The sequence below is a fragment of the Dermacentor variabilis genome, chromosome 1 (assembly GCF_050947875.1).
Source record: "Dermacentor variabilis isolate Ectoservices chromosome 1, ASM5094787v1, whole genome shotgun sequence".
In the NCBI taxonomy this organism is placed as follows: domain Eukaryota; kingdom Metazoa; phylum Arthropoda; class Arachnida; order Ixodida; family Ixodidae; genus Dermacentor; species Dermacentor variabilis.
Genome location: NC_134568.1, coordinates 186,303,007 through 186,325,804, shown reverse-complemented (window position 1 = coordinate 186,325,804; position 22,798 = coordinate 186,303,007). Strand labels below are relative to the sequence as shown.

The 22,798-nt window shown below is 43.7% G+C and overlaps 1 protein-coding gene across 7 annotated transcripts in view; it reads right to left on the bottom strand.

The window, feature by feature from the left end:
• Ge-1 (Enhancer of mRNA-decapping protein 4 homolog Ge-1) overlaps positions 1-22,798 on the bottom strand; it is a 233,969-nt gene that overhangs the window by 103,799 nt on the left and 107,372 nt on the right. For 5 of the 7 annotated variants that reach the window (XM_075701139.1, XM_075701157.1, XM_075701106.1 and 2 more), the window contains exons 13-16: positions 17,185-17,214; positions 14,095-14,185; positions 554-651; positions 36-110 (exon numbers count right to left, since the gene is read on the bottom strand). In XM_075701139.1, the coding sequence (XP_075557254.1) occupies positions 36-110; positions 554-651; positions 14,095-14,185; positions 17,185-17,214 (294 nt within the window). The remainder of the gene's footprint in view (positions 1-35; positions 111-553; positions 652-14,094; positions 14,186-17,184; positions 17,215-22,798) is intronic. The other 2 variants (XM_075701130.1, XM_075701114.1) reach the window with 2 other exon arrangements.

Below are 22,798 nucleotides of genomic sequence, written 5' to 3'. Positions count from 1 at the left end.
CACATATTTCAATTAACTAGAAGAAAATAACTTACGCTCACTTTTCCCAGCCCTTTCATCATCGTCAGCATCAGCACTAATATCAGACAAGTGGTCTGTGCAGCCAGACACTAAAATAATGTAAAAAAACAAAAACATCTGAACACTTCAGCAAATCACAAGTCATTTCCACCTCAAAATGGATAGAAGGAATTCAGAACCAAAGCTGCTCTCGGCACTTTGCATATCTCTGCAACACATTGCATGGCACAGGCAAGCATAGGAGCAGGCGACCTTACTTGAACACAAATAACTGCAAGACTATCTGCGACTCACTGTCTTGACAAATCTAATGTAAATGCTGTAAGGGTAGGCCAGAATGGCTGGTAAGATGATTATACAGCACAAAATAATTTGTTAAGATAGCTGATAATTAAGCAGGCCATGCATTGTACCAGCCACTGCTCACATTATGATAAAATGAATGCAGCAACCCAATAACAGACAGAGGTGCAATGAATAAGTGAAGCTGCCAACTAGTGCAAACTTAAGAGACCAAGATGTATTTACTTGCCTCCAGAGTGCTGCGACAGTGTGCTAAGAGACACTGCAGATGATAGCCCAGCAGAAATAGTTGAAGAAGGATATACAATATGGCAGGCTTGAATGGACCTGGCATAAGAGAGAGACAACTAGTGAACCATATATCAAATATTTCCTAGTCGTAAAGTAGGTTGACAGTCAAATAGTATCCCTACTGCAAACTAGAGTGTCACATTAGTTGTTTTATTAATTGCCTTGGCCTTTGTTCCAGATCAGAGAAAATGGTTTAAATGTTACTCTGGAGCAAAAATATGATGGCTCAAACCAATTCAATCCATTTTTTTTTTTAGAGGTGGGTGAACATGTGAATGTTTCTAACATGAATTGAATATTACACACTACCTAGTCATATTCGAAAATAAGTAATTTGATAATTGCGAATAATCAAAACTAAAGAAATATTTCGCAACTGAATACGCAAGTCTGGTTATCATTCTCAGTTTGTTAAACAAAGAATCGCAAATTATATGAAGTGAAAAGAAAACTTTCCAGAGTAAAACAGAAACAAAATGGGCAATGCAAGCTTTCTTTTCAGTTCTGCGGCGGAAGCCTTCATGAGAACCTGTAATTTTTGCATGCAGTCTAGACATGTAGCGGCTTTATCTTATGCTACAAGCACTGTTTTTTTAGTTGTAAAGGTACTTTTTAGATGTCTACAGCCGAGAAGTCCTGCAGAAGGTTTTTTTTCTCCACAAATTATGTTTTTTTGCAGCTGTATTCATGGCCCGATCTCAAAGACAGTGCAGCCTAACATAGTGGTAAAACCTGCACAGTGGGTTACCGGTGGTACCGCACGGGGGCCCATAGTAAGGGGAGTGTTCTCACCTTCATATCTCGTGACAGCTAGCATTTTGAGATGCTGTCATTGAGATGCTGTGCCTGTGATCAAAGACTAAAACATTGCGATTTTAAACTTTGTGCCTCTGGTCGCAGAGAGCAGAGGCGGTTACAGATGCTGCAAGGAGTTCCGAACTGGCCCTTTAAAAAGTGGTGTTCGAAGTACCGGTTGGTTTCAGCGCACAGGTAACGCACAGTGGTACAGGGAGCACCACCCATAACTCATAGTGAAACAAAGTGCCACAAATAAATGCTTCCCAAAGCATGCTAAACACATTCCTGCATAGCAACCAGGATTTGTTCTTAATAATTTACTTGATGAAAATTAGTGATCGTGGGTTTAAAACTCATTCTTTTTCCTGACAGCTGTTTTCTTGTACAAGTCAGTACAGGCATGGTACCTCATTACAGTAAAATCTTGCTGATACTATTTTCATGGGAACTGGTAAATAAAGCATATCAAGTGATGCAGCTCCTCATAACATGTTATTCAGAGCAATGTTTTTATTGAGCAACATTGAATTTGTCAGTTTGAGCTTTCTTCTTTTCCATCTCTATGAAAAAGTTCTTCTGGAAGCTAAAAAAAGAAGACACGGTTTCCTCACTGAACGTAGCAGTGGGGCCCTGCCACTCAATATGGCTGAACAGCCGCAGCAGCGTTTACTGCCGGTGGCGCGCCCTGTGCGTTTTTCCTCTAGTGTGGCTGGGGCTTAAAGGGAAGCTGAAACGGTTTCCAAATTCCATGAATTGCTAGGATTGGGAAGAACAGACCTATTAATTTACGGTTCTGAAATTTCTTTCTTCGTTTTGTTAATACAAGGGGCGGAAATTGCTTTCTAAATCTCCCCCACGGACACGCCCCCATCGCTTCCCGGTCTGGAGGGTGAGGAGGCAGCCGCAGGAGAGAGCCGGTGAGAGTGACGTCATTCCCGGGGAGCGTGCCGGCGGACCGGCGTGGTGGCATGTGCTGGCGTGTTTCTTTCCGTCCTACGTTTTACCAGAGTCCTTCCATGTTTTTCTGGTCACGAAACTCCGCCGTCATGCTATGGGAGAGGTTCATATGCTGCCCAAAGGTGCCGCGACGCGGCGCCACTGTGCCACAGAGGGCATCGTTCGTGTACCGAAATGCGTGCGCAGTGCGAGGCGAGCTGACTTTTCGGGTACGTTCTGTGCATGTGCTGTGCTATTTTTCGAGTGTTGGGCTGTTTGGTTGAAGTGGTGGGGTGGGACAACGATGCCGAACACGTGTTGCGTGCCTGGGTGCCGTTCCGGCTACAAGGGCACGACCGAAAAGGTGTCGTTGTTCTGTTTACCTAATAACAAGGAGCAGCGCGAGAAATGGAAGCGGGCCATACCGCGGCAGGAAAGTGGCGGTTTTAATTTCGAATCGAAGTATACATGTGTGTGCGCGAAACACTTTGACGCCTCGGACATCGTCACTGCGTACAATTTCAACATCAACGGCGACGACGTGTCCCTGGAGCGTGAGAAGCCGACGCTGAACACATTTGCTTCATGCTTTGTTGCAACCTCAATTTGTGTTATACCAGGATAGAGTAGTTCACAGCAATAGCGCCCTTACCCCGACCATCTATGAAAGGTATAGCATTAGAATTCCTTTAAATGCAAGTGTTAAAACAGAATAATATGCATTGTTTTATTTTCCATTGTCCTTTAGTCTTGGCTAATGATGGGCTACAATTCTTCAATTGCACGTACTATTAAGTCTATAAGCTGCTATGAGTAAGAAGGTTATTAGCACACTGTTAGCTACATTTGTATTGTGATTTGCTGAGCAAGTTTTGTCTGCATGTTTAAGTAACAGCTGAAGAAGTAGAAAGGTGGTATCTCTAACAAGCCATTTAAAAAAAATTGCTGTATTTGTGATGTGGCTACTTGTGTTCGTTTGAGAGTTCTTTAGCCGTGTGTTATGAAATGCTTATGCTTTACACTTTCTTGTTTATAGAAACAATCGACTATGCATTCTGTACTTATTGCCATTCGTTTGCTGGTGTTTGTTTCCTGCCTCCCAATGCATACCTCTCACGTTTGATCTTATTTCTTTATGCGTATTATATCAGTGTCATGCTTTTAACAAACTTCTTGCATTGTGAATGGTGGACCATTTGTGACCGGACGCCTCCGTGCTATCTGTATTTCGCTCCGCTTATTTTACATGATAAATAAATGATCGTGCTTGTATTTTGTTTTTGCACCAACACGTTTTATTTATTTTGTTAATCGAATTATAAAGTATTTTTTTTTTTTCATTTTTCGACCATGATAAGAATATCAGGACCGGTGATTGCAACATTTTAACATATTGTAAATAGTTGCGAATTAAGAACCAAAATACCTAGTCTTGTCGTTTCTTCGTCGAAACCACGAGCAGTGAAGTGCTGGGCTTACTGACACTTCTAAACGACTGCTTGCTAAGGCAATTGCCTAATTACAGCTAGTTTCAACTGTGCAGGTCCTAACACTTCAGGTGTTAGGACATCCGTTGTTAAAAGCCGCACCGAAGGCATTTAGCAGGATGCGTTGTTGGGCAAGTTGGTTCATTGTAATAGGAAACATTGGCTGCGCTTTCTAGACAATCACATGTAAGAAGACAGGACAGGTCTGTCTGTCTGTCCTGTCTTCTTACATGTGATTGTCTAGGAAGACATTTAGTAGCGAAGTTCGTCTTGCATTAATTCTACCTAAATCTTATTCAGAAATGATATCGCTTTGCAAGAAATCTTAAGCGCATGGAGCAGCTCAGTTCCCTTTTCTTTGTCATTAAGTATTCTACGGTAGCAGCCCTTTGCCATAGCAATTTCATTCTTTTGATCTCGTTATAAGATACTGCCCACAGAGTCCTTCTATGCCACAGTTTAACAGAAACTGAACAGCTGTGCTCGGCGAACAATCTGGCGCTATGCGCAACGGAGAATTGGCGCTTACTCCTCTGGTGATGAGTGGGACCACTGGCGTTTTGTTGCGAATGCGCGGTGTTTAATTTAAGGGAAATATTAAAAAGCGGAGCCCACCGAAGCGTTGAGGCGAACGGCGATGACGAAGAAATCCGGACCGGGACCGCCCGGCCGTGTACAGCGGACGCACTTCGACGGGGGCGAAATGCAAAACACCCGTTTATTTAAATTTAGGTGCGTTTTAAAGGATCCCAGGTGGTCAAAACTAATCCTGAGTCCCCCACTACGGCGTGCCTCATAATCGTATCGCGGTTCTGGCTCTTAAAATTCCAGATCTTTCTTCTTTTTGGTCTGAGACCGCCGCAAGCTCCATGTTATGAGCGGCTTTTTTTTTTTTCGTCCCGTGCGCTCATATCATCGCAGAAGACACGCTCAGGCAGTAATTTAATTATATTCAATGTTAAAAATAGTTACGTGAAACTAAAGCGATCGTTGAGGAAGTTGAGAAAGCTAGAATACCGAGGCTGCCCCACACACAACCACAGCGGTAGCGGCGTTCGCATGCCCTCTCATGCACGGTTGCGCCTCTAGCGGCGGGCGCTGGCGCTATATGAAACTGAGGCGGCAGTTTCGTGACCAGAAAAAACATGGAAGGACTCTGGTTTTACTAAACGACGCTACGAGAGATCTGCCGCCGCTGACGTTTGCTCTCTTTTGCGAATTTCGTGAACTGTGCTTCCTTTCTGTGCTGCGTGAGTGCCTACCGCCAAGGGCGCTCAACATGCCCTCGTTCTGTGCAGCTTTCGGCTGTGCAAACACATGCGGGCGAGACGATGTGGTGTTTCACGTGTTCCCGAAGGACAAGAAGCTTGCAGCGCAGTGGGTCCGTGCAGTGAGGAGAGAGAATTCCGTGCCGAAGAAATCAACTGTGCTGTGCTCGGACCATTTCCGCGACAGGGATTATCATTGGAGCTTGACAATAATGCCGGCAATCGGAATTCCAATTCCGGTGTTCCGGTGCCCACATTGATGCACTTGAGAAATGCAAACATTTGCAGCCATGAACGACTGGTAACACAGTTTGAGCGTAGCCGGATAGCCTTATGACCAATGCAGAAACGCGTTGTTGCTAACGTTGCTAGGCTTGCCTAGCGACATTCGACGTACAGTTTGCAGTTACCGTAAAGTTACCGCGCTTACCACACGGCAGTGCTAAAACTGCCTAATATCTGTATGTAAACACTAGCATGCAGCATGCATACCGATTCTTGATCGAGCCACAATTCCAAAGTCGTCGAACCATAGTCTGAATACTGCACACATAATCCCCCTGGCCATCTCAATCTGGATGTGTATGATAAGCAACTTCCATGACTGTACCTCACAGCACCGTATGTGCACGCTTTGAAACGCAGTACTTATGTTTGTGATCGTGTATCAACACACAAAAAACCGCCGAACTTTAGACAAGCAGTCGCAAGGTGCTTGACATCGCGGAATTAATTGCACCCATGTTTACGATCTAATGAGAAGTTAGTGCTTCGGCATTCTTCCAGCAACAAGTTCCCAGTGACACTTTAGCGCGTTTTTTTTCTCCTGTCATTGCTACGTGCAGCTACATGAAAAAAACATAAGTACCAGCGAATATTTCCAATGTGTGAGAATGTGCACACATCGTTCTAGCTGTTGGAACACTCAACATCGTCGTTGCCTCCATCGTTTACTGTATTGGCTGTAGGTTCGAACATGTAAGGCGAAAATACAAGCTGTCAGAGATGGCGAGACCGTTCCATAATGCTTACAACTCATCTGTGAAGCCAGACCAGAACAGCATGCTACCACAGAACACCTATACACGCTCTGAAATGGCGGCGCCGACCGGTGATCCCCGTGAATGACGTCACAGCGGTCCCGACCAATCACGGGCAGCAGCGGTGTTCGCGCGATGCCCTGAGTCACTGGTGCGCTTTTTCTTGCAAAAAACAGCCGCTCGCGTTTGTTTCCGCCCTTTTTAAACTTGATATTCGTGTTCAATGGACTAAAAACTGTAGAATGCCGCAGGAAACTCATTTTTTTTCGAAAAGTGTTTCAGCTTCCCTTTGAGACGTTCTTCGTGGTTCTTTGGAATATTATTTAGTCTAGTACACTGGAATATAAAGCTATGAGCTGTAGAAATATCAGTAAAAGTCCAGTCATATTATCTGATTAAGGTATGAAAATACAATGCTCCTATGGAATGTTGGCCAGGCAAAGAAAAAAAAGTATTATCCCAAAAGAACTTTTATGCAGAATTGTATCAATGAGATTCTGCTGCAAACCAAAATAAACAATCATGCTGAAAATATAAACACATGCGTCTCTTCAAAATTCAGTATTTATAATGCACATTCCATTTGTATTCAACAAAGTTCATGTTCACCCACCTCTAACTTATTTATTTACAAGACACTGTAGGCCCATTTTGCCCAACCAGGTGTAAAAGTACAATACAAGAAAAAATTAAACAAGCATTCAGAAAACAAACAAATCCGACTCCAATTTTAGAAGTGTGACATCAGTAATTAAGCTCCTAAATGCTTCGGACGGCCTTCACTCATCACCAGAATACTGGTAAACTGTGTTGAACGAAATCAGCTCTTCCATATCAACTTTCTCGTTTCCAAAGCGACATGCGTCCACTTAGTTTAGTTTTCTACTACATAGATGGCATAACTTTGTCAGTGATCAAAGACGGCGTTTTTGAAATCACACTTTTGAACGCCTTTGGCAGGTGCTCTTCAAAGATGTCTCCCAATGACAGCTCACTCGTTGGTCGTGCAGGGCCTAGTGCGAGCAGAGTGCCAAAGCTCTGCACACAGTTCCCGGCTTCATGAAATTTCACACACTTTTGTGACTTGCCTTATCAGAGGAAGAATGGGTGAAAAACTGTCTTTGGTACTGAACTTTGCTTTGCAAAATAGTTGATTTTGAAGGACTACAATATAAAGCATTTTCCTAGTATCTGAATGTACCATTTGTGGCAATGACAAATACATCCATATTGCTTAGTCCAGGGGTGAAAATAGGTTTGCACACGTCAAGAAAGAAGTAAATTGGTTAAAAAATGCTTCAGAAGTGTTTAGGAGAAAGGGAGGTTTGAAAATATGAGAGAGTCAATTCAATAGTGCAATAAAGTGCTCAGCAACACCTGGGCAACATGTTAGAGCCCAAAGATTTTCCATTTGTTCAATAGACAAAAGCGCTAGTGGCAGTAAAACTTTAAAGAACTTTAAATGCAATTTTCTCAGCTTTCTTTTTCCCGTCAAGTGCTTTTGCCTTACAGAAGTTTTGAAGTTTACGTCAACTGATTTCAGTGAACTAGGTATCATTTTTTAGTAATATCTCGCCTATATCCTAATGCTTTCAGTTTCTTCTTAAATGTGATAGATTAATAATTAGATCAAATGTATAATTGCTGCCACATTGTTTTTTACCCAAAGTTTGCTATTTATTTGTGATATTCACAATTACTTTATTGGTATTCGCTTAGCTTTAGGATATACAGTAGGCCTGTGTAAATGTCTACATATTCTTAAAAACACTTTATTTTAATGAGAAATTATTAAAAAGGTCCGTAAGAAAGGACCTAATTAGGAGTATTGTATTCTGTCATATCTTTTCTTCCAAGTGAGATATTTTAAATTAAACACATATTTGAAATCAGCATTCTACAATATATCTCCACACAAAATTTAAGCAACGTATGTCGAAAAATAAAAAAAGTTTGCAGGACCCTTATCTCCCCTTAAACTACCTCCACCACAATGCAAATGTTGTTCAGAAGGTCATTCGACACACGTCCTGCCTATTCGAAGACTGAAGTGACATTGACAGTGGTCCAGAACAGAACACCGTCAGTTTCACTATATATACAGATATATACATATATATATATACCTTCACCACGTGACCAACTTCCCACACTTAACACACACACTTTCTTCCATCATCTAACACATTAAAAAGCTACCCACAGCCACGGCCCATGCAGGCACAAGCAAACACACTAAAGGCACAGAGTAACTGAAGCTTCGCTTTTTTCTCAAATTAGACTGAAGTTGAATTTACAGTCGACTCTTACTCATTCGATCCTTGCAGGGCCACAAGATTCGGTAGACTTTTCGAAAAGGTTGAATAACAAGTGGCGAACAAATTCAAATATTTTTATTGCTTGAATTTGTCTTTAACGTCTTTTTGCTGCTTGCTCTTAAGCGTGACTTAATCAGCAAGTGGGCAAGAGTGCCGACATGTTTAAATGCTGCCTTAGCGTTAGATGGAAAAGAAAACTTCTGCAGTTTTGTTCTCGGCGACTTGAACGAAAGAAGTAGGGGACGGATGGCTTCATGGGCAGAGGAAGCGTCGGTCATTAAAGGATCAAAAAGCAACTGCCTTGAGAAGCAGTAGCGCCGTCTGAATTTTTTTGTTTTCAAGCTTTTCGGAATCGCTGCGCAACTAAGGAGGTGACAGTGAGAGTCGAATTACCTGAAGCGGCATGCTTGTGTGTTCGAATTAAACAAGCTTTTCTTTCACAGCGATGTTAGCTTTCTTGCCGGGACCTTCCAGTGTATTCAAATTAGGTCAAATGTCAAATTAGTAGGAGTACACTGTATCAACCACGTAGTTAATTGCACTCTGTATTAAAATAATTTTGATTGCTCGGAACCATAAAGCACAATAAGGCTGACAGAAAATGCTCCTTTTTGCTAATTTACCGCAGCTTTGAATTGAATAATTTCTAGGATTGCACAACTATTTGGTATTTCGGAACATTCAATCAAATATTCTGCTATTCTATAATCACTTTGGCTCGAATTTCCTTAGTAAATGTTTTCGGAAGAAATTAATCTTGAAGGCTTTTGCTGACTGCATGCGCCAGAAGCAATTTTCGAGCTGGAAAGACGTCCTTGATGCCATGTTCTGGACAGTAGCTGTATGAAACAAACAAATATAGATGTAAAAACGTGTACAATTGGCACTTTTGATTTTGATGAGCAAATCGCATCACAATGTGCTTATAGCCAAGACAAATCACAGACGAGTTCATTTACAATCACTGAATGATTTGTGGACTTGCTCTGTTATACGAACATTGATTGCACGGCACCACTGTTTAACTAATGTATAATGGTGACCGAAATTTCGAACAATGTAAGGTCTCTGGATTTTTCAGACGGGATTCGCACGGTTGATTTTGTTAAAAATGGTGGCTGTGAAAGTGCCATTCAGGCTGTCCCTTGTGCTCTTGCTTTCACATGCATGATGGTTTCTCGACTCGACTGCAAATAAATTAGCATCGACTCAACACTAAACCGTAACTTTGGTCACTGACACCCAACGAAGCAGCGGTGGTAAGGCCTAACAGTTAAGGGAGGAGGAGCCAGTAGGCGGCAAAATGTTGCGTTTGCCCCCACTGAGGTCAGCAGCAGCGGCGAACGAGCCTACCAAGTTTGCCCGTGCACTTATTGTACGGAACAACGCAAGATTGCATGGATGGAAGGCAAGAAGCTAAATTTCAGCAACACACCCTAAACTGCCGGCGTCATGCAGTCAAGGTTGCACTTCGTTTGCATGGATAAAAAGTACCAAGCTAAATTTCAGCAACACACTCTAAACTGCCAGCGTCACACAGTCAAGGTCACACTTCGATTGCATGGATGAAAAGTGCCAAGCTAAATTTGCGCAACACAGTTTAACCTGCCGGCGTCGCGCAGTCGAGGTCGCACTTCGATTGCATGGATGAAAAGCACCAAGCTAAGTTTGTGCAGCACAGCCTAAACTGCCGGCATCACGCAGTCATCGTCGCACTTCGTGGCATCACCTACATTGCAACGACTGGAAATTGCAAAACCTTACCGCGACCTCAACAGTTCCGAGTTTTCATATAGAGTGAAGAACAACAGGGAGCCAGGTAAACAAATTTGCTGCGTTGGAGGCATTGTAAAGAATGTGGAACTTCCACGTTTGTATGAAAATATCTGGATAAAAGTACTTTGAAAATAAACCAATGCCAGAGATGAACCCATTTCCTTCTTTGCAAATAAAGAACCTTTTTTATTTTTTATTTGTCAACATCTGGTACTTGTGCCAATGTTTTACACAAATACCACAACTATTACAACTATTCAATTCAATATTATTCTGCGCTAATTAATATTCGCTTCGCTTCAAACCAAAAAATTTATATTCACACAAGCCTAACTATTTTCTTACCTGCCCCACTATTCTTGCTTAATTCTGCTTATTTTGCAGTTTTGTCACTACAGACAGTGAAATGGACATGTGTGACCTTTTTCTACAACAGCTTTCTTCTTACATTGATGCCACAGCCACTTTTTACAAAGCTGCACTTTTCTATCAGGAGAAAGGCCACCTGTAGGAACTCTGCAGCTTCTATGCAGAAAGGCATCAACACGAAGAGGTGGCTAGATGCAACCGCCAGTGCCAGTGCAATGGGATGTAGTTCTGCTCCAGCTTTCTTTTGAAGTAAGAGCAAGCTGAGGGTTGAGAAGAGTAGGATGATACTGAAATGCTTTTTGTTAAGAGTCCTCTGCAAAACCCAGCAGGATGCTCTCTACGCACCTGAAGGCTTTATTGATCGTTCGGATGCTTGTTTTGAGCTTCTTCTTTATTGAAACATATACTATTGTGTGTGTTGTATGGGTGATTTCAATGAATGTATGGACTGTTCGCTTCACTTTGCTGAGCGCTTTAGCCTCTGCCTTACGTGGGTACATGCTATTGCTTTTTGCTTACTTGCGGAGTATGAGCCATTCATTGTCTTCCGTGACGGGCAAGTTTTTCGTTCGGTAGGCATAGAAATGCTTACGTATTTGAAACCCACGCAACAACATCCACAGCAAACAGACGCAGCTCAGCAACTTGGGCTAATGTGCTCAAGTGTAGCATGCGCCGCTGCACCACCGTGCCACCGCTCCCACATTTCACATCGTAGAAGCACATATTGTTGCCGTCCGCGAAGCCACTGACTGCATCGCCTCCGGCGGTAAACAAGCCCACTGCCCCCTTCTCTTGGTTAAAGGGACACTAAAGATTACTATTAAGTCAACGTGGACTGTTGAAATACCATCACAGAAACCTCGAAACGCTTGTTTCGTGCCAAGGAGAGACTTATTTTAAGAGAAAATGCGTTCTGAAGCGTCCGCGTACCTCTAGAGCAGTTCAAATCGCCCGCCCTCCGATTGAGGAGTACCGACATCATGGTCTCATAGTGACGTTGCGCCATCGGTTAGTAGAACAGCGTCCGCAGACGGCGCTACGGCTTTTCTGCGCAAAACGCGAACGCGCGGCCAGAAACAGAGCCAAGACAGAGCCGACAGCAGAGCGAAAGCGGGAGTATGGTGGCTAGCGGAAGGAGAAACGAATTACGTCCCACATTACTTCCCACGGCACACGGAGAGTCCGTTTTCGTTAAACTATAGGCTGCGGCGAGCTCGCAGCGTGGTCGGCGTGGTCTATGAGAAGCGACGAGCCTTTTCGCACTCGCAACAGGGCATAAAAATGTGCGAATCGACGCAAAACTCGGCCTAGAAACGTGCTTCGCCACAGCCAGGGCTCAATACGACCCAAGCTGGCACGACCCAGATGTCGTTTCCCGCACCGCCACCAGGCGCCGCTACTATACCTCAAACTCCCGCGCAAGACGCCCATAAGCTGGTACTTCATTCTATGACGCTAACTTCGACGCTCGTCGCAATGGACCCTGACACCGACAGATTGGCTCGCGATGGTGGGCTCAACTTCAGCGATTTGAGCACCGACGAGCGCGACCTGCTGCTGAGGGCTCGCACTGCCGGCGTCGTTGCGTACTACGACGGCGGCCTCGACACCGGGTCGCCGGAGCGGGAAAGCAACGAGGGCTTCCCACGACATCACATGGACGTGGCATTCTCGCTGCTTGTTCCAAATGAAAGTTTCGCGAGCCAGCAGAACCCTCACAGCACGACGCGATAACGAAACTACTGAAACTCCAAAGCGTGCGCGGCGCAGAGTCGAGCGCGCAGAGTCGAGCGAAAACGAAACCTTTCGAATACCCATATTACTGAAGGGCAACGTCAAAATGTTATTTTTTCTTAGAATCGAATAGACGTAGACAAGTAGCATTTTTTTCCGTCTTATAATCGAATGAAATGATATTTTTAATACGAGTAGTTGAGTATTAGTAACGCAAATTATGAGGAGTCCTTTCGTCATCGGGCTAGTACCGGAATGTCGCTGGGGGGTCTCAAATCGTGCCATGCATTTACCTCAATTTCTCGGTTACTAAAGCTCTGTTCACGATTATATTGACGCCTTAGACGTTCTAGAACATTGCTCTACCACTTGAACTTGAGTTTCTGGTAACCTTTAGTGTCCCATTAAGTATGTATTGGATGTAGCCTTGGTAGTGTTAACTAGCACCACTCATGGCCAGGGCAGACTTTCGTCTTCACACATCACATAATATAGTAAAAGCTTGTTAATTCGAAATTTCGGATAATTTGAAGTAGCCGCCACGACTGTACAACAATGTATTGAAAGCAATATGTAACACATCCCGCTAATTTCCGCTGAAATCCGCACCGCCACCGATAAAATATTTAAATATTTATGTAAATATATAAGTAAATATTTATGTATTCTGCCCCTCCTACTTGGGCTCCCATTTGGGCCTGCAGTAATGTATAAATAAATAAATAAATAAATAAAGTACACTGTAACTATACGTACAAGTGCCGTTGGCCAAACCCGTATCCTAGCGATGCCGGGATACCTCCAATAGCCACGAATCTCAAAGGCTATGCTTTTTGGTACTGTGAGCGTCGATAAACGTCACACGGCTGCCATGTTTCAGACGTTACCTAATGCTCCTTCTCAGCGGAACACCTCGTAGAGAAAGAGCATAACCTCCAAGATGTAATAGAAAGATGTAAAGAATGAAAAAAAAAAAAAGACAAGAAACATGCAGCACTGCGTCCGCATTTTTATCGAAGGTCTTGAGAGAGGGAGAGAACAGCTCTGCAACAGAGACGTTGGCCATGCCTGGCCAGGAGCAAACGTGTCCCTTTCCAGTCAAGCCTAAACAAAGGGCCGCAGATGGAAAGAGCAAAGCTGAGCGGCCTGAGCAGCGACGCCAGCGTCACCAATGTGCTCCCACGCACTAGCACTCTCTCCGCATCCATGATGGCACAGAGTTTGAATTATCGGTGGTGGTGCAAATTTCAGCGTGAATTAGCGGGATGTGTTACATATTATTTTCAATACACTGTTGGACAGACCGTGGCAGCTACTTCAAATTATCCGAAATTTCGAATTAACAAGCTTTTACTATATTATGTGATGTGAGAAGATGAAAGGCTGCCCTGGCCATGAGTGGTGCTAGTTAACACTTCCAAGGATACATCCAGTATATACATAACCAAGAAAGCGGACAGGAAAGGCGGCCAGAGCGATAGCTCAAAGGTAAAGCATCCTATGCAAAATGTAGGTTTGCCTCCCACATGTGGCAAGTTATCTTTTCATCCATTTTCATTTTGCTCATCCGTAATTCTACAGTTAAATTAAAAAGAACAGTTAATAATCCCCTATACTTTACTTGGCTTCATTGTCTGCTGGTTTTGATTGGTTGAAGAGAGAGAGAGAGAGAATTAGCACTTTGGCTCCCCTTATTTTCTCAGGCAGTGATAAATTTTACAATGTATTAATCACTTGAAACAACACTCACTTGGTGGTCATCCAATACAGGCGCACCATTGTGCCTTCCTGAAGCTTCTCAGAGCTGCGATCCTCATCCGCGGCATCAGCCTCCTCGGGCTCTGTAAAGTAGATGAGTAACTTAATATAGTAGTGTACTACTACTAGATGTGTGACTGAGAAGACCAGCGGAAACAGACCACGCCAGTTTGGCTTGGCCAGCTAGTGGCCTCCGAGGTTACATCAGTGCCAATGTGATCTAAGAAGGCACGCCTTGCTTCGCCAGCCTGCGCAGTGCGCCGCAGTGAGAGAAGTGGATGCACTGGTCTTTTACACTGCAGCATGTACCCGCATGCAAGAAGCAGCTGACCATCGCCATCACCCTTCTCTCTCCAACGCCCACACAGACTGGTGCACACCCTGGCGCAGCAATGTGTGGCCTCCGAGGTAGCAGTGGTGTACCCCCAAGATTGCGCCAGTGCAATCTCAAATGCCACGACGAGACCATGTCTGTCTGCACCAGCCAGCAGGTTTGCAGCAGTGACTGATTGAAATGTGATGGCTATGGTGAGCTGCTGCTTGCACACAACAAGCACAATGAGATAGACCAATGTTGCTCAACAAGCATATACAGTCGCCGACTGATTTTCCGGACTCCAAAAATTCGGACATGCTCGATTATTCGATCAGCTTCGCGGCACCGCCATTCTCCCCATAGACCACAATGTATAACAACTGCCGAAAGTTCGGACACCTTGCAACCTCTCATCTGATTTTTCGGACACTCCTTAAGCCAATTCGATCGAGAGCACCATGCACAGACTCTGACCGGTGCGTGGTTCGACTTAATGAACGCCATTTTCGTTTTAAACGGAGCCTCCTTGATGCCCCACGAAGTGGCACTACTGCAAATCCCCGCTCATCATCATCGTTTCTGCCGGTTCGATATAGTGGCTCTACAGCAGTTCCGGTTTCAGCTTAGTAAGCCATGTCAAGACAATCCAGCAGCTGATTTGTTTCTTCGTGCACGACGCTGCGAGTAGGCCATGCTTTTCTTTTGTGCGACTGGTGTCGGCACGGTGGTGTTTGCTTTGTGTGGTGTGTCGAGGTTCCGGCGATCCAACGCCGCATACGGAAACATTGTGTCAAGTGTCTAATGGCGGCGACAGTGACCGCGCAGACTGCGCAGGGGAATGTCGGCAAGCGGGTGCCGGGAGGCCTAAGATGTGTCGCCTTCCGATGTGCTCCCTATTGACGCGGAAAATGTTCTGCTGAGACCTGCGCAGTGGTTGCAGCAGTGCGATTCCGGACACCGTCTCATTTGACAGTTTCACAGGTGCTGACACTGCTGTACTGACATGCGCAGAACTCGACGACGGCGAGATCGTTCTTCAGGTTTCTGCTGCACCGCCGGACAATGTCTCTCGAGTAGGAAGATTACGCACCAGGTGCTATGCTGCCGTCGCATTCGGAGCGTGTACAAGCAGTGACTGTGCTTTCAGCCGCCTATAGTGACCATACGACCCTCTCCGAGATTCAGGCTTATCTGATTGCGCGTAAACGGAACAGCGCGCAACGGCGCATTCACGATTTCTTCAGGCCTACTGCCGAGCCCGAATAAGCGCGTGGAAATAAAGGATTTCATTTGTTTTTCTTAATCTGCTTTTTCGGACACCTGTTTATTCGGACATTTCCGCAGTCCCCGTGAGGTCCGAATAAACGGTCGGCGACTGTACGATGCAAGAGCTTTGAGCTGCCACGCCAAACAAATATCAAACCCCACGGAAAGTGATATACCCGACATGCAACAGTAGGTTATTTTTTTGTTTTAGATAGGGGTGTGCGAGTATCGAATAGTAGACTTCGAATTGAATACGGTAAAATTAACACAATTTTTTATGTTTACAAATTTTCTGCAAAACAAACAGGGTGCTGCACCTGCTCAAGAGGCTACTCACATTACTTAAGAATGTAGCAAGCTATCGGTAACTTAGGAACTTATGAATTGAGGTGTATAGTATACTATACTGTTATTAAAAGGAACACCAAATTAGTATGCCAGCATTGATAAATTAGTTGATATATGCAGGCGTCGAAAATATCCTTTATCGATTAAGTCAAATTAATTATTATTAAATCAAATACAAATTAAGTCAAATAGAATCAAGTGCTTTTTTTTCCCCTACTGAAGCTGAAGAAATGGAGAAGCTGTCCCAAATACCAATGAGGTTTTCAGTTCAATAGTGGGTCATACTGTGCTTAATGGTAATGTCTATTGCTTAGAAAGTTTTGCTTTCCAGTTTTCTCCCCCAAAACAGGAGGGTTTTCCCATCTTTATGGCAGGTGGTTACTGTAGGTTACCAGCTCGTTAAGGCAAATCTGTGCGATGGACAAAAGCGAGAAATTAAAATCATGTGACGATCAGCACCGCTCTGGGCATTCATCGGTGCCACATGGGCTGACCACATTTAGTGCCGACAGTAAAGAGCTCTCACATCTGGAGGCCTACAGCAAGTTCGCGCGTTGCAGGACGAATGCAGGACAAATGACAGCTTCTTTGGGACAGTGGTATGCGTCCTATCTAAACAGAGGCCTCTGGTCACGTTAACCAGATTGATGAAATGTGCGCATGAAAGCAGAAACAGACATAAAAGAGCATGCGAAGAACCAGCTACAAAAATGCCTTGCCATTCAGTGCACACACTTGTAAGAATCAAACGCCATGCTGCATTTGCCTGAAGTAGACGAGGAAATATAACGCTCATGAGAATAAAAAATAAACAAATAAGAAGAAAAAGAAGCTGAAATGAAATTATGGGGTTTTACGTGCCAAAACCATTATCTTATTATGAGGCACACCGTAGTGGGGGACTCCGGAATAATTTGAACCACCTGCAGCTCTTTAACATGCACCTATACCTAAGTACACGGGTGTCATTGCATTTCACCATCAGAATCTCAGAGCTTTCGTTTTGGATAATACCATACAGAAACATTATTTACCACTACTGAGGTGAAATGAACCAGAAGAACAATACTTTAAAAACCCACAGCAACAACATGCAAACACAGAATGAAAATGTCCAAGCAGGATGCGTGATCCATTTTATGATTTCCTTACGTGCAAGCTTCTTCACTTGGGGACGAGATGCTGTAAATGTGGAGGTTAAGAATGGAAAATGAAAGAGGAGGCGAAGCACCTTAAGAGGTTAAATAAGGGTTACTACATTCATACATTAACCGTTGCTTGGCTCTGTAGCGAGTATTTCATAGCAATGATGATGTTTTTTCAAAACTAGATTGCAGAAACTATTATTTTTAATATCTGTCTTTGGAGAGCTGGCATGCGCAAGATCTACTACAGGACCAAGCAGCACATACTTGTGACATAGATAGTACTTGCCTGTTTACTCATGGAATATAGCTCCATCCCACAAATATCACGACTAACACCAAGTGCAATTAATTACAGCATCTGCAATGCCTTACATGCTTCTACTATGTTGAAACTATCCAACAATAGTTTGATTAATTAGGTAATGAACAGGTTCCCAAGAAAGTACAATGCAAGACAGCTACTAATATTGTTTCATCAAATAGCAGCTTCAAGTTGTTGGAAAGAAATGCCTGTATGGTTAAGGTAATTCACACAAAGAATAAAAGCACAAACTGAGTGCAGTGGATGCATCACTTAATTGGCATCATCGTTCCTGTATACCATAGTTTGACTATGGTTGCTGCAGACGGAAACAGAGTAAATAAGCCACCCATTTCGCTTCTGGATTTCGTATTGCCTGCTTCTCGGACCAACTCAGGCGTGGCCGTCACCTGCCGCGCTTCAGAAAAAATCATGTCGCTCACAATTACAATTTTGTAATCAAATGACTCCCAGTAAGTGAAGAATCAAATTATATCGCCGGCTTTGCCGTCCCGACAGTGCTGAGCGGTGATAATTAACCGAAAATTACGCCAGCTGTTCACTAATGAGCTTTGGTTTGGAGTCCAAGTCGTTTTATTCCCCCAAAGTGTATTTCTGAAGGTCTGCTGCATGTCTAGCATGTGGACCTGACATTTTTCAACCAGTTTTCAAGAGTATCGGTTTCACTCCTCTCGTAAAATCCAGGCAAGGGGCGCCGCCGGTGTCACTGCGCAGTTATTGAAAATGGCTCCCACGGCATCATCCTGCGCGGCTGTGTCACAAGAAAAGAGTTGTGCTCGAAACTATGCTGCACTTGCACTTCCATTTAGTGACGAGGACTTGAGTTATGATTCCGAAGATGACAGAAAAGCATATTCAAGCTCCCACGGCGACAATGTTTTGAGTCAGCATGGGACCTCCGCAACTGTTCACGTTGAGTTTTCGTTACAGCCTTGAGCAGTCTCCTTCCTTGTTTGCACCACTTATCTGCCTATCTTTTTGCACGACCTGAGAGCTCTACTGATTATCTTCAGGGCGCATACTTCGCTTGGTTATGAAGTGCTGCCACTGGCAGCAAAGAAACTTCCATTCACACCAAGATGGCCACCCGTAGCACATCTCGACCCAGCACTGCGGACCAGCGCAAGACAGTTTGCAACGGCGTGGGATTTCTTTCCACTCTTCTCTGCAGAAGTGATAAAGACAATCTGCAAAAAAATGCAAACAGATTTGCTTGGATGCATATTCTTGTAGTTGCCCACCTACGCTAAGAGTGATTGGTCCTGAAAGAGGTGCATGACTCTAGACGAACTGGTGAAGTGCGTTCCCTGGGCTCCTCATCGGACCATCCTAAGAAGATGCCGAAAAAACGGAACTGCAAAATGTGTTACGAGGAGCGCAAAGATGAACAAATAGCAGACATTTTGTGGGGAAAATGCACAATGGTCCTATGCTTCACAAAATCCAGGAACTGCTTCACAGCATGTCATAAGCGATGAACTGGTCTTAGTTTCTTTTTTTGTATCCGAAGAATGGCGGTGTACCGAGCATTTATTTTTTCAGACACTATTCCTCGGTTATTTATCTTTGAAATGTATATTCGGAATTTCCTTTAACATTAATGTTTTCGCAGATATTGTTTTTTGATTGTTTTTATCAACTGGCAGCAAAAATGGTGCTTTCTAGAATTTTTACGTTTGACCTAAAAAATTTTTGTTTGGCAACATGTTTTTGGAAACAGAATTTCATTATGCATAACATGCTATGTTGCTAGAATATTATTTGTAGCGGTAAATATTTTTTTCCGAGACCTATAAAAAACAACTATTTTCTCGCGGTAACGAAAGAGTTAGGAGGAAGCTTTAGCTCGGGTGCACCTATCTAAATACATGTAAAAGGAAAATTCGTTTTTCTCGGCAACCACTGCAGCAAAGTTGACAAGGTTTGTTGCGTTTAAAATAAAAACTTAAAATCTAGTGACTGCTTGTTTTGAATTTTTTATTTAGGTCCGCAATGTTTTATTAAAGACTTAAAAATCGAACATTTTCAAAAAACGTAACTATCAAGTTTACAACTCAGAAACTCAGAAACGAAAAACAATAATACAATCCTGTGAATTGCATCTAATAGTACATCTACAGCGGACAAAATTGATATGCTATAAATGAATCTAAAAAATTTAGTGATATGGAAATACAGCTTTTGTAGAACCTTGGTAAACAACATAACAAATTCACGTAAGTTATAAAATGACATATCGAATTTGTCCGCTTTCAATGATCTAATGGATGCCGCTTACAGAACGGCGATATCTGTTTTTGATGCAGAGTTATGAATTTGTAAACTTCATTCTTCTATTTCTTTTTAACTTACGCATTTTTGAAAATTCTTTTAACAAAATTCAGGACATAAATCGTAATTACACTTCCGACAGTCACTAGAATTTAACTTTCTCTCTTCAATGCAACAAATTTCATTAAAATCGGTCCAGGGGTTATTCCATAAAAACGTTTTTGCGTTTTGCATGTATTTGAATATGTCGCGTCAGAGTTGGGCCTGAGCTAAAGCTTCCTCTCAAGGGCTCAAATTGCCACAGGCACGTTTGAAAAAGCTCTTAAATCTTTCGTTACCGCGAGAAAATGGCTGTTTTTCATAGGTCTCGGAAGAAAATTTTTTGCCAGTACAAATAATACTCCAGAACACATGGCAGCATGCCAAATTGCACATAATGGAATGCTCTTTCCAAAAACATAAGTTACAAAGCAAACAATTTATTAGGGAACTCGCAAAAAATACGGAAAAGTGCCATTTTCGTTGAGAGTTGATAAAGAAAAGAAAAAAGGCACAATATCTACATACACATTATTAACAAAGAAAATTTGGAATTTGGAACTCAGGAACACTGTCTAAAAAAATTAATTCTCTGTACCGCACCGTTCTTCAGCTACATAAAAAAAAAACGAAAGACCGGGAACAGCTTCATCGCTCATGCCATGCGATGAAGCAGTTCCTCGTCTTCGTGAGGCACAGGTGCACTATGCAGTTTTCACAGAGAATGTTCGTCTTTTGTTCGATTTTTCGTTCCTGGTAGCACATCCTGCAGTTTCGCCTTTTCAGCATCTTTTGCGGATGGTGCGGTACTTCTTTTGGGACAGGATCTACTCTGGCAACCTCTTCATCATCAAGCTCGAGCAGCTGTTGGGTGAGCTCCATCCGAAAAGAAAGCTGGTCTAAGTGAGCGCTCCTTCGAAATTCCGGTGTTGAAAGGTGTTGCTGGCAGTACTCTTGAAAAATAATGAAGCTATTCACAACAGCGATGTCAATACAATGAAAGAAGAGTGTTTTCCACTACCTCAAGCACTTCATCAAAACGTTATAAGATGCAAACAGCTGATCCGACTTATCAACACCAAGCATGCCCGAATTATAGTCGTCAATCAGTAGCGGCTTCTCGATTGGGATGATAGTCCACACACCGCCTCTTCTCTCTTTTCTTGTGGCTGTAACATGCCTGTTGCCAGTGTGCACTGTAGACATCATGTGGACAACCTTCCTGTCCTTCCATTGCAAATAGAGGACGTTGTTCCGTCAGGGCCACCGAACATCACCACTCTTGCCTTTTTCTCCCACAACACGTCCTTCAGTTCAGATAGGAAGCACCGACGATCTTTAAGTGTCGTGCCACAAGTGAGGGTATTGTGATTTAGCACGTGAGCAAAAAGAGACGCAGATGTGTAAAAGTTATCCATGTAGATAATGTATCCTTGATTGAGGTAGTTATTGCACAGTTGCGTCACCACATCAAATGCTAGTCCACTTGCACTAGCTGTTTCCCGTTTGCCTGCGTACACATAAAATTGAACGGAATAGCCAGTCTGCGAGTCGGCAAGCACCCACAATTTTTATCCCCACTTTACAATTTTGTCCCGCATGTATTGCTGAATACCCGACCTTCCTTTCGATTTGACCATTCTTTCATCTACAGAGAGGTTCCGCGCAGGTTGAAAAAGTTATCCTGAATTAGTATTCACGTGTTGCAGAAGCCACAATATGCGGTGCAGCTTGCCGTGCGTAGCTACAGTAGTCGCCTCCAGATCAGTGACACGTAGGATGCGCAAAAGTGCAGAAAACTGTCTCCTTGGCATAATGTTCCGCGAAAGAAGCCCTGAAAAAAGCCTACTGGTATTCCAGTAAAGCTGGATGCGTGGCAGGTTCACAATGCCCATATAAATGAGCAGTCCAATGAACTTCACTACTTCGTCGGGAGTCACTTCCTTCCATGACCCATCTCTTTCAGCATAGCTTGGAAGCTCCGAAATATGCATACAAGCATATTTGTTCGTGTTCTTGCAGATAGTATTTATCACTTCTCCGGTGAAGAATAGGAGAAAAAATCTCGCGCTGTTGTAAAACGTCTAGCGCTGCTATTAAGTGCTGGGCCAAGATGTGCTCCGGGCGGCCTTGTTGGCGTGAACTGAAGTCTCTTCACAGCCAGTGGCAGCACATCCTGGCCTAGCGACGTACGGACCCTGCAGATAACAAGAATAGCTCTAAGCTTGTGCACAAAGGTCGGCAGATAAGTGCGCCCGACACCGGTGACTGCTCAAGGCCGTAGAGGTAACTCACCGGTGAGCAGCTGCGGATGTCCTGGGCTGACTTGAAACATCGTCGCCGTCAAGAGCTTGAAGCAGAGGTAGTGTCATCTTCGGGCTTGAAGCTTGAATCCTCGTCGCTAAAATCAGGTGCGGGTGTAGAATACTTTCGAGCAGAACGCTTACCACGCGGTGCAAAAGCGAGGGACGACGACACCATGGCAGCGACCAGAGCGACTGGCATTGCAACGATATATTAATACCGGATGCGGCCCTCTGGCGGATTTAACAAGAGAAGCAAAACCAAAACTGCTGCAAACTGGCTGTAAAGGTCAGGTATACATGTTGGACATGCCGCGGCCCTTAAGGAATGCGTTTTCGTGGAATAAAACCACACGGATTCCAAGTCAAAGCTCACTAGTGAATAGCTGGCGTCATTTTCGGGCAATTATCACCACTCAACACCATCAGATAACAAAGCTGACAATATGATTCAATATTTGACTTGCTGGGAGTGTTTTGATCACAAAAATTTGGTGCTAATGCTGCATTACCATGAGTGGCAGTTTTTTTCTCAAGAGCGGCCGCCATGCCCCCTTTCGCAACAACACATGCACATTAGCTCTCAAATAGGTGCATCAAAAATCAGAACGTCGCCTGAGCGAGAAAATTTAAACTGGTACTACAAGTGCACTGCCTAGACTAACCACTGGATGGCGCTAGGG